At 38.0% G+C, this 13,444-nt stretch overlaps 1 protein-coding gene across 1 annotated transcript in view; it reads right to left on the reverse strand.

Moving 5' to 3' along the window:
- CHID1 (chitinase domain containing 1) overlaps positions 1-13,444 on the reverse strand; it is a 323,968-nt gene that overhangs the window by 181,858 nt on the left and 128,666 nt on the right. The window contains 1 exon segment of the mRNA XM_075065078.1: positions 9,818-9,973. Within this exon segment, the coding sequence (XP_074921179.1) occupies positions 9,818-9,973 (156 nt within the window).

Below are 13,444 nucleotides of genomic sequence, written 5' to 3' on the forward strand. Positions count from 1 at the left end.
ACAGACACAAAACATTCCCTCCCTCAGCTTTGAAAAATCCGGTTTCCTGATTGGTCCTCTGGTCAGGTGTTTGGTTCCCTTTGTTAACTCTTTACAGGTGAAAGAAACATTAACCCTTAGCTATCTATTTATGACAGATGGGTCTTCAAAAGTTGGAGACAATGCGCAGCCTTAAAGGGTGGGATCAGGCTAACAATAAATTTGTAATAATATTTCCTCTCCTCATTACACAAAGCTGAATTAAATATAAGCAAAACAAAGGCATTAAGACAAACCAGGGGTTCTCAAACTCCATTGCACCGTGACCCCCTTCTGACAACAAAAATTACTACACAACCTAGGGGGGCAAAGGGGGACTGAAGCCTGAGCCCACCTGAGCTCCACTGGCCTGGGTGGGAAAGGGGGCAAATTCAAAGCTTGGTGGGGAAATCTAATGCCAGCTCTGGCGACCGCATTAAAACAGGGTCGCGACCCACTTCGGGGTCCCGACCCAGTTTGAGAACCACTGGGACAGACTATACTGGCGGGGGCGGGGGTGGGGGCAGGGGAGGACAAGGAAGGAGTGACAAGATGGGTTAAGTGTCTAAGGTTCTTATTCTAGGGTGACAGATGTTCTGATTTTATAGGGACAGTCCTGATTTTGGGGGTCTTTTTCTTACACAGACTCCTATTACCCCCCACCAGCTGTCCTGATTTTTCACACTTGCTGTCTGGTCACCCTATCTTATTCTAGTTGGGTTACTGCCTTTGAAAAACTTCTTGACACGAGACCTGGAAGTGTAAGAGCCTCCTTAGCATAAATTTCCATGCTTTCTTCTGTAAGACAAAATTATGTCCCCTTAAATCAGCCCTAATAAGGATGCAGCAGCTCACCCATCACATAATCATCCTCCTCACCAGTTCATGGAAGCTTTCATTTTAATCAGTCTTGCTGACATGAAATTCAGAGGAAACCACTTCTAAAATGTCACTTTTTATTACCTGCTGTTTACAGAATAGCAGTAGAATTTTTATACATCTTTATACAGCTTGGGAGGCATCTTATTTTTGTCTCTGAATAGCACAATGCAATGTCAAATCAGTTTCTCCTAGGTTTCAACAAGCAATTTATGCCAATCTACTCAAATGTGTAAAAATGACCATAAAAGCCCTATTTAGATTCTTTCTTTGAAGCTAAGCATACACGTTATCTCATGGCAGCAGAGTTATTCATTTAACTATTTTAAATATCTACATTTGGAACAAAAACAACCCTTAGGGGCAGAGTACATTCGGTAATTGTATTGGTAATATTTACAGCCAGGTAAAACATACAGAGTGCTTCCTCCTGTCACAATTGAGGGTAATTCCACCTGAATTCCCCCTCTGCGGTCCCTTGAGGGCACCCGTTCTAGGTTCCTGGCTCCTGAACCATCACCTCTCTTGGATAGAGACCCATGTCTCCCCTACTGCTGATGGGGTTTTTTAGGCTTCACAGTTCCCTGCCTGTACGGTGATATCCCAACCAATCTGGATTGTCTAAACTGGCTAGAGTCTGGCCTTTGCTTTCTCTTTGAAGGCTATAAACAGTGTAATTGCCAGTGGCTAGAAGTTACCACACAAGAGTTTCTAAGCAAGTATATTTATTCTTAAGATGAAAGCATTACAGAAAAAACATATTAAAAACAATAAAAGAAGCTACACACGTGAATAAGATTATCAGAGATCATCCCACAACTCCAACTAGGGTAGGAGTCACTCCTTCAAACCACACAAAAGCTTTTTTTGTAGTTTCAAGTTCATATAATCAAGTTTGCACAACCATGAATAGTTCAATCTTTCTTTCATATAGCTTGGGCCTTTGATCCTGGCCTCATGTAGCAGATGATCAGATGATAATGGTCTGTTCTTCCAGGCAAAGCTTCAAAAGGCTGTGGTTTTGCATAACTCGGGGAGAGGAATTGCATTCACCTCTCCCTAGGTATTTCCCCCAGGAAATCCACTTCACACACATTGTCCCACAAGACCATTCTTATCTGACACATTGTTCAATATAGTTCCTTGATCATCCAGGCTCACAATACTCTATAGCCTTTCCATTTAATACAAGGGACTCCAAAGATACTTTAACGTAATTTAATCAGGTTTTTCAAGAATATTGCAGGAAATAGTCATATCTATCACACTTGTCTTTAACAGTATTGTACAAATTAATGGTTTAACATACACACACTATATTAAGTTTAACTGGGACATTCTTAATCAGGACCACTGATTCACTTAAAGCTCTCCCAGGGAACAGACTTAGCCTAATGATAATGAATACTAATCTGTTTCTTAATCAATTAGTAGGTTCAAATCCTAGTCTCAATGCCATCACAACTACAATTATATTATGGTTGTACCCAAAATGCACTAGGAATTGTATCGACAAAGGAAGATGATCCCTTTCCCAGACACCATACCATCTAGGAAAAACAAGTTGGCAGAGAAAGGGAATACAGACAAGCAAAGTGGTAAGGATAATGTTTGGCACACATAGGTTTTTATATCTATATAAATGTGTGTTTATAGAAATTTTAGATTTCTCTACAGAATAAAAAGTAAATGTACTCATCTGCTCTAAGCATCCTTGATAGCCTTTAAAATGGTTATCCAGACGTCTTCATTACATTAGCAATTTAATCTGAGCCCCAAGCAGCCAAAAGATATAGAAAGCTAAAAATACTACTCCCCACCTTCAATTCTCCTCAAAAACTAGGAAGGAAATATTAACTTTAGAGCATGCTGTAGAGATCAGCAAATTTGGATTATTTAGGGCTGGAGCAAGTTTTAAAGTTGATGGCCTTCAATCCCCATTACCCACTTCATGAAAAGATGTTCCAGCGCAAGCACATCAGCTGTGGCAGTACAGTACTAGTGAGGACATCAAGGTCTTTACAGGTCAAAATCACCATCTTTAATTCTATCCAGACACCAGAACCAGTGCATATTATGGAGTAGTGGGGCAATACACACACAGTATGATTCTCCACTTAAGCAGGCAGATGTGTTTTGAGCCAGCCTCAGTTTCCAGATGGATTTAAAGACAAAGCCTCATGAACAAGGCACTGTAGTAATCTTTTATATATAAACTTAAAAATATTCCCAACCACCCTATGACATCCCAGTTAAGGAAAATTCTACTGTATTTTTCAAAAACTCTGGAGAGTAAAGCCAAGTATCCATAGATTCCAATGCCAGAAGGAACCATAGTGATCACCTAGTCTTATCTCCTGTATAACACAACCCTTTGGAATTGTACCTCTAATTAACACACAAGTCAACACTACATTAATATAAATGGAGTGGGTGACACTGTTTGCACATGATGGACTTTAATGACCCAAGTTCAAATGTATTCTTTAATTACCCAAGTTCACAAGCAACAATGAAGTTTACTGGCCTCAATCTTGTCTATATAACAAAACTAACACACACTTCACAGATGTTATCCATGAAGGAACAGAGTAGCACCAGTGAACTGGCAGAGCCACCCAAAGTAAGCCAAGAAAAAAGATCAGATACTATTGCAAGTGAAACATAAGATGGAAGTTCACAGGGCTAAGAAAGCTTTTGAAAAGCAAATAGCCAAGGGAAAAAAAAATATATGGGAAGCAGGACTTAGCTTGTCAAAGAATAAATGGCCTCCTGGTCTATCAAAGATCTAAGGGAAGCAATAAAGGGTAAGGATATTGCAGATTTTTCAATATTCAGAATGTATTAAGGAGCTACTCACCCTAGATCGACTCTTTTCAAGAAAGGATGAAGTACTGTCAGATTAAGCTATCAATATATGATGTGCTGGAACAAATGGGTAATTAGATCAGCAAGTTACCAAGATCAGATGGTTAAGTTCTGACAGGATTTTAATATAGTGGCACCTTTTAATGACTGCATCTTTGCAGTTCAGAACTTCATGCTTGAGGACCGGAGCACAGCAAATACTGTACCTCTAAAAAACAGATTACATTACAGATCCCCGTGTCTTCTTTCAGAAACTGGGCAAAAATCATTTGAGACAAAAAGGAGAAACCAACAAGGCTTCTGTGAAGCAAAATCATTATGGTACTTGGTTGATTTAAGTATCAGAGATGCTCTACCACTTGTGAGATGGACTCATTAAAACAGCAAAAAATATATGTACTGAGTTGCACTGAGATTTGAACACATACTTATTGCAAAATGTAAGCAGCATTACTAGTAGTTTCTAGCTTAACAACTCCCAATGGACAGATAGCATTGTGCTGTAAGAGAAAAAATGTTTTCATTTCATTTAATTATAATAAAATATATACACATTACCTTTTTATGATGGACATAAAGGGAAAAGGATATTATACAGAGATACTGTATGTCTATTCAGACAAATTATGATTGAGTACTTACACCTTCAGATTACATTCGACAATAAAAGCTACTGGCTAGATATTTTATGCAAAAAGAAATGCTATAGAAAATTATTTTGTTATCTTCCTAATTAGAAAATATTCAATGCATGAAGTCTGCCTACGCTCACAGCCTCACTCCATCCTCTGCTCACTACAGTGTCATCAACCATTCCTAACATGGAGGAAAACACAAGGCCAGCAAACGTTTCAACACTTATGCACATTTTGTAAAGTTAAATATCTAGATACAACAAAATCCTTAAGTGCATACTATATTTAAAAATCAAACATCTTGCACACAGACTCTTTGCCTATGGAAGGCTTAAGACATATTCTAACTGTATCCACTTAAAAAAAATGGATCAGACTCATCTCCATACAGTCAGAGGCAAAGACCTATGAAAGTATATGCCCTTGCAATATGCCCAGGTCAATGTTGGGCTCTAGGGGACATTGAAGACAATAGTACCACCCTACATGGGAGAACTATTAACACAAGCACTTTATGTTATTCTGCAGGAGTTGACAAGTTGAAGAGGCTGTCTTTCAGGCAGCCAGGACTCAAATCAGAGTATTGCTTGACCACTTTACAGGTCAAATCAAACACTTGGGATTGTTCCCAGAAACAAACAGTAAGCCAGGGCAGACTCAGGTGCACAGGCATGATTTACTGTGAAAAGAGATCATAAGCAAATCATACACCATTTTACACCAGGTAAAGTTATGGAGTTGCCTTCAGATGTAGCCAAGCCCAAGGGACCGCACAGCAGAAGGCAGACACGGAAGTGGGAGAGTACAAAAAGGTAATCCAGTCACACAGTTTGAGCACATCAAAGGGGGGAGCAGGAATAAAAAGATGACCAGAGAAGCAGAAAAGACCTGAAGTGTGCAGAATCTTAATGTCTGAGGGAGAACAAGAGGGGAATTTTATTCTTGGTGGGGTGAGGGCGGATAATTAAATGAACATAGTAACTTATGACATTTGTATATACTGCTGAGAGTGGGTGTACAAACCCCATGCTGGAGAACAAGGGGTTTATAAGCAGCTCTGGGCTGAGGCAGCCCTGCCCAGCCGTGCGTATAAAGCCGGTACAAGTTGGAGGCGGAGCTTAAAAGGGAAAGTGGAGCAGCTCAGAAGAAGGGAACAGATCTCTGCTCTGGGGAAATAACAGCCTAGGAGCTCTTGTTGCCCGAGACCTGACCACACTTGGTCCTGCCCAAACCAGCAAAGGAGAGACTGGAGAATGTTTAGGAAGATCAGAAACTTTATTTTCAGTTCAGTTCTTTAACTTAACCTGCAGGGAAATAAAAAAGGGGAAACCCAGATGGGAAGTGATGCAAGGATGAAGCTATTCAGCACCCTGTGGTACAGAACTTAGATGACCCTGGATTGGAGCCTGATGGGGAGGGTAGGTCTGGGCTCCCCTACTAGCTCTTGAAGGTGGGACAACAATAAGAGTCTACCCCTTGGTCGGGAATCCATCTAGGAAAAATCCTGAATGCACAAGGGACCAGACATCAAAATCCTGGAGCTAAGGAGAAAGTCCTGACTCTAGTGGACACCAACAGACTTCTCAATTATTGGGTTTTTTATTTCTGTATATCCAGAAAGGGGAAGAGTATAGCTCATGACTTGGCCAGAGGACTGAGCCACAAAAGAAGGGACTGATCCCATAGGCCAGAGTTGTAAAAGAAAGGGGGAACACCAGCCTGACAAGAGTAAGCCTGCTGGTAAGAGTCACCTTTCACAACTGCTTTTAAAACAAATATATACACCTGTGCCTAGAGCTCTGTAGTTTTACAACAGAATAATAAAATTAGACACCAGTAAAGCCACTTACAGTTTGAAGAGAGATTGGTTGTAGCCAGCATTGGGCAAGATGGATTTTGCGGCAAAGTTTTGGATGGATTCAATGGGGCAGGAAGAGACACAACGACAGGAGACAAAGCTGCAGTAGTTTTCAGTGACAGCTCCCTCCCCTTGCTGCATCTTCAACTGAATGCACTAATTCCATCAGAAGCATAGTCCTTCAGCCTTTTCCTACAATATGGTTAGTGCATTGCCATTTAGGCTTCCTCTCACACCCTCCAGCTTATCTGACAAGGAAGGTTAGAGGGCAAGGAAATAGACCTAGCCGGATGTCACCCTGTTGAGTTCCTCACCCTCTTCCCACACAGGGAAAGGAGAACAGTCATTCACCTCAAAACCAAGGCAGAAAACACAAATGAACTTCTGCCAGACCCTCCTTTTCCTTTCTACTGCTCACCACAGGCCTTTATACTTCATTGAGATGACTTCCATTTTAGTTGACATTAGTGTTGTCTTGACAATCTCTCTCTTATGCAGGCGTGCTTAAATAATGCTCACAACTGATAGGATAAAGGTGATGTTTTGTTCATGGAATGTATTGTGTTGGAAGACATAGCTAAAAGGACGTTAATCAGCATAATAAAATACACAAAAAGTAACACTAAAAGTCCCTCTACAGGGGAAAAAGCAGGGATATGATGACATGAAAATAGTGTAGACAGCAAAAGTTATGTAAACTGAAGTTTGCACATGCATATTGTATGGGTTATGTAAGTTACAATACTTAATGCTGATTGGAAGAAAGCTAATGAATACATAATGTGGAAAGGTATAAGAAACCAGGTGAACACAGGTTCAGGTTGGAGAATCCTGACCACAGACTAAGACAACCAGGACAGCTTCCCAGTACCCCAAAACTTAGTAGCTTGAGCCCCTCATTCTTCTGTCTTATCTATTTATCATCTATCAAATATATGATCAGAAACTATAGATGACAGCGATTCTGTCTGAAAATTTATAAATAAAGGCCAAAACTAATTAAGTCTCAATTAGGTTGACTCACACTTCACACACCCCACAAGCAGTATCCCAGAATTTCTTTTCTTGTAAACTGAAGTTTATGTATGCTGTGATTCACTGTAACATAATAGTGTATTAATCCTATTCTCAGTAGTTTCCTACCCTGAAATGGTGCGCCAGTAATCAGATCTTAATCATTAAGTATAATAAAATTCTTAAGCATATCTACAATATTTAAAAGAATTTATACACTGACTCATTGTCATTGAAAATCTTAAGACTCACTCCAACTCTCCATCTATTCCCTTAAAAGAAAAAGTATCAGACCTATCTCAGTAGGCCTCAGGCAAAAGCCTGTATAAGTAGATGGCCCTAGCCAAGTGTCCTAAAGGTAAATCTTTGGCTCTAGCAAAAAACCATGATGAACAAGTTCTATAGCCAAGGGTATATTCCTTACCCCTTCTTTATCTGTAAACCACCAGTAGGGGATCTCTCCTCTGAAGTGCTGCAAGCAGTGAGGGTTCATGTATAGTAACAGATGCTGTGTATCAATTTCCCATATTGGCATGCAGATTCAAGACACCCCCAAGTCAACAAATACAGCACTCCCGCCCCCAGATGTGTGATTAATGTTTTTCAAAGAGACACAGATGCTGGATGCTAGAGCTTCCTTTACAAACAGTTTTTTAGCAGTTAAATAAAGTTAATTTCACTCCAGAAGATCATCAGCCAGTGTACTTTTCAATAATAGATCCAGATTCAACTTCTAAGTATGTATAGCTAGGATTCCAGAATTTAACTATGCATCTTCAAAATACGACTCTGGGGAAAAAATAGCTTAAACCATGAATCTGTTTTTTATTAAATAAAGCAGAACCACCAATTACAAAGCTGCATACATGAATAGAAGCAATTGTTTAAAATTGAAAGCCTACTAAGTTAAAAAAAACATATCTAGACTGCTGTTTCCAATTACTTTTGCTAACTGAAATATGACAATACTATGCACTGCCTAGACTTCAGTGGCACAGTATTCACTGCAACTTCTCTTACATCTCTAAATGTATTCTCTACTGGAAACAGTTACACTAATTTCTATACCACTTAACTAGAAGCGTTTTTTTTGCCACTAACTCAAAGATGGCATGATTGGGTCCCATAATATACTATAGAATACACTATAAAAGTAGATACTATATAGAAATACACTATAGTTATTATTGGAAACTTCACTACAAACAGTGCAGTATCATGAAAGCCAGGAGACAGTATTCCTATATTCCTAGGTTTCTATACATAAAGTATTGTAATGGAAACTATATTAATTCTACTATCTACTAGATTAAATATACTATTAAATACAGAAAGGTTTCAACACTATAGTATTATTTCTGCAAAACCAGTAGTGTACATTTTACTATAGCAATATGATAGATTTACTGTAGATGAGATGGGTGAGGTAATATCTTTTACTGGACCAATTTCTGATGGGGAGAGAGACAAGCTTTTGAGCTACACAGAGCTCGTGTCATTTTGCTACCCACAGCAAGAATCCTTTAATATAAAAGCTTCCATTCTAGGTAACTGTTTCTTCTTCCCCATCCCTTAGTCAATGTCATTCAGGTCCCCATTATTCTACGAGATTCAGGAATGATTCATCACCTACAATGAACTGCATCTACAATTTTGCACTATAAAAAATTGCCAGGAAAAGGCATGAATAAAGGGCAGATAAAGAAACTCTGGGAGCAATTCATGTGGACCACAAATGTCTGCACAAATGAAGGCCAAGACAGAAAATAAGACCCTCAACTTAGAAGTATTTGCCCAGCTAAGTTGTATTTTACTACTTAACGGACAAGCAATAATAATTATCCTGGGTGCATTGGCGAACTAACACATCTGGCCTGCAGTTGAAAATGAGAATTGTACATTGTGCTTCAGGTTCTTATACTTACACACAAAACTGCTGAACAAAAAGTTAATTTACCTGCCAAAAATCACTGGTATTTTGTTCCTTCTCTATACTATTACTAATCTATACTGTATTTTGGAAAGAAGACAAATGGCTAATTATGTGCGAGTATCACCCAAAATTGGAACAGCCATTTTCTTCTAAAAACCAAACTGGAGTTCTAGGATATGTTTGGTAAAGTTGCCTTTATTTATCTTTATCTGCTTATAGGTTTTATTCACATGGCAACTTCTTGTACATTTTTCCTTGAGACACCATTTACAAAAACAACTGTATTGTGGCAGCATATTGTAGCTGTAAAATGAATACTGAAATTAGTTTAACATATAATTTCAGAAGCTAAGAAAAGCAAAATGGAAAACAATACTTCAGAACACTTTAACAGAATTTCTGGCTTCCAAAAACACAAGCCAGTCCCTTTGCATACAAAGTCTCTACTCTATTTTCTATGGCTGATGAGAATTTCTTCAAGCTATAACTTAAAGCCTTGATCATTTTTACCACCGCCAATATGACTGTAAGTCAGTATTTCTAAACACTAATTATTAAAACTGTGAAGGACATCAACTTTAAATAAAAGTTCACCATCTGTAGGCATTTTACCTGTTACCAAGGATAGGCTCTCCAGAGGCACCCAGTGCTGAATAGTCCATGCCATAGAAATTCAGCCCCAGAAGAATTTTACTCCTCCATTTGGATTCAGGATCAAGCACCTGAACACAGGCCCGTACCCAGGGAAGTGGGGAGTTTGGGCCAGGCCTGTTGGGTCAGCAATGGAATAAACAGGATGTCAGAAACAGTAAGTGTTCATTTTCAGATAACAGCTGCTTTGTATTGTTGAACTAATTATAACTTGATGAGCAAACTATGGCACATGAAAAATTACAAAGGCTAAATGGACATTCTCTTGTAGTCTGAACTCTAGTTTGATGCAAAAAGCACACAACCTGCTTTTCAAATGACATTGTGACCCCTTTCTAGCACAAAAAGGCAAAGAAACATCTCACATAAGTCAGAAGAGAAGGCTTCCTTCCACCTAGAAGTTTTTTCTGCTTCACTGGGTCTGGGATAATGCCCACAAGAGAATTCAAAATACTCAGTGCCTTGAGTTATTTTGTATACCATTCTGACCTTTACTGTTACATTGCAACATAACATACGGAACCTAATCCTGTTCATTTTACTCACACAAAGAGTCGATAATTGGCCAGCAGGATTTAATCCATTGTTACTTAACATTCCGACCTTGTGATAATGAATGCAGAATTATTTGGATGGGCAGTGGCATCATAAGGAAAAGCCATGTTTGTAAAATGAACAATTGGACTACACAGACTGGCTGTCATCATGTGCACCAAACACTCAGTAGCCTAACATAAGGAACAATATATTCCAGCCTTGTGAACATCAGTGGCTTTCACCCTCTGGTGACTATTTACCTCAAAGTGTTTTGGATATCTGTACAATTAAAAATAAAATAAAAATAGTAAGCATACTGTTCAGAAAATACTTCGCTAAAAATTATGAGTTGTTCATATTTAAAGTAATGGTCTAGTGTCAAAATGGGTGCAGTGTCCTATAGTTCATATGCTAAGACTAAGCATGGCAATATTAGATTTTTTTATATAATTTCAACGGATGCAATGTTTATTTTTAAGTATTTTTTTCTATTTTTATCAATTTAAATTTCACAGTTGCATGAAATTATAGGGAATCAGGCAATTATTCATGATAGTAGATGTAGAAATTCAAAAATGTAAAGTTTAATAACCAGGAAAAAACACTAATTTTCAGCATCGTATGTTGAAATATATAAAGTGCATAGCCTTAAATCAAACTCTAATAAGTTCTCAAGGAGCATTTTTCTTACATTGTCTAACTGCAAATTTTGACCACCAATGGACATATTTTTCATTGGTAAAATTGATGCTTACCTACATTTACCATTTAAAAAAAAAAAAGAATCCTCCCAATCTTAGATAAGACTATCCAAGGAAATTCAGAATAAAAGATTAAATCTAGTTGAAAAAATCCTGTCTCAAGCTAAGGTACTACTATAAAATCACATTTATTTAATAATGGAAATGGCCGGTGTTATTACAGACTGTAAAAGAAGTGACTCCTTGTGCAGAAAGAGCAGCTGCACTGCAGCAACAAGAGATTTAAGCAACTGTATGCACTAGTTAAAGAACTGACTCAGAAAGTCTCCAAAACACAGTTTAAAACCAAAAGTTGCTGTTCCATCAAAATTCCACCTCAAATTAAAGTGATATCTTACAGCTGTTTGATTTTGATACCAAGCTCAAGAGCAAACAAATTTAATACACTTGTGCAATTCTTTAATGCAGTTAAGTTTTTAAGGCTTTGTTTATTCAGCTAATAATTTATCACTTGCTAGATTCTCTATCTTGAAAGTGTCTATACAGTTAATACATATAGAAGACGATGATGCAACATTATACATTTTAAGAATACAGTCTTAGCAGTATTGTATTCCATTGCCAGCTACGAGTAAATGTCAGTGGGAGAGTCTAAGCAAAAACTGCCAGGGTCACTTTGACAAGCTTCCCGTTTTGTCACTATTTTTCATCTGATTGTGTAGCCATAAGAAACTGGCTGCATACGTGGCTGGGATTGGAACGTGCTTCAGCATAGAGAATTTAAAAGAAATATGTTCAAATGTTCTCATTTCCAGATACATATTTTTTTTTAATTCTAGGGCTTTAGGAGTGGATTGTTGAGAATGACTGGTAGAAACTGAGAAAGAGGAGCAGTAGAGGCAGGCTGTAGGAAGATGTGGGAGTGAGGGAGATGAACTCTTTTCCAAAAATAAAGACAAGATTCTTTTAAACATTTGGTTGGAAAAACAAGAACCAAACAAACCTGTCTAGACGTTATCAAAATGCTAATATACTAGATATGACAAAGGTCCCTTAGGAGTGCTACAGATCAGTACAAATGAATGGTATGATATTCCTAATGGCAGGGAGATTTTACTAATTCACCTCAATACTGACCTTGGGAAACCAAATTTCAGCAAGGTACTGTCTATTTAGCAGGAGCTTCAGAAGCATAGTTTTATCAGGAACTTGAGTTTGAAATCAACCACGGCCAGTGGGAATGAAAGTATTTAGCATAGCATTTAAAAACAGTTTGTTAAATGCTAGAGTCTACTCTAAGACCAAATTAGGCAAGTACAAACATCAGTTGCACACAATGTCATTTTTCCACAGAATGAAAGTACACTTGTACATTCATCCCATCATGGGTTTTGAAACTGCACCAGCTAGGGTCTGAAAGCAAAGCAAAGCAAAGATTATCTTACATAGAAGAAACTAACCTCCAGTTACTAGCAAACAAACTCTTGAGCTGAGGTTCAAAACCCTTTAAGAGATCTGGAATCCAATTTCCATTAATGTTAATGAGAATAAAGTATCCTAATCTTAAACATCTTTGAAAGTCTCAGCCTTCATCTATAATCCTAACTGCTAACCAAAAAGCCTTATCTGGTGTAGTTAGAACAAACTATCCACTCTTCTTGTGATCAGCCAAGGCTGTACCTTTCACAGCTACATAACTGATAATTAATTTCTGGTTATTCGTGCCCAGCCATGTAGCCTTACCGCTGTGGTGTTGAATAGTCGTACGTCATGAGACTGAAGCTGTCCATTACTGGGGCCAATTGATCAAATTCTTTCTTTGTGAACATTCCCAGCTGGTTGGTCCTTTCAACAAACAAACAAACAAAAAAGACAAAGTATTATATACTTTGGGTTGCTCTCTCCCCCTAGATTAGAATAATTAAATTTAATGCAGTTTTATCACATAGCACAAAACTTTCATTTGGGGATTGCAGTACGACACCTCAGTGACATTCTTAAAATAAATCCTTAAGACAAGATATTGAGTACTACTGCACTGCCCATGGGAAGTGTCAAAGAATTGGACATTCACAATATACTTTTAAAGATATATTTGCAACATAAGTACAATTAATCTAAGAACTATGTTCTAATCAAATTTCTTCATGTAATATTGGACTAAACCAATACACTAATAGTCTTTGAAAAGCCAAGCAATTAATTGTTTTTACAGTTGCTATTTTCATTTAAAATGCTAAGCTATTCTTGAAAAAAACAAAACAGATTTATAAGTAATTAAATGAATTGAACTGTTCCGACAAAAACATGAAATAGGTAACTTCTTGAGAAAATGCCCTCCCCCTCATAT

This window comes from Chelonoidis abingdonii, chromosome 4, assembly GCF_003597395.2.
Source record: "Chelonoidis abingdonii isolate Lonesome George chromosome 4, CheloAbing_2.0, whole genome shotgun sequence".
Lineage (NCBI taxonomy): Eukaryota > Metazoa > Chordata > Testudines > Testudinidae > Chelonoidis > Chelonoidis abingdonii.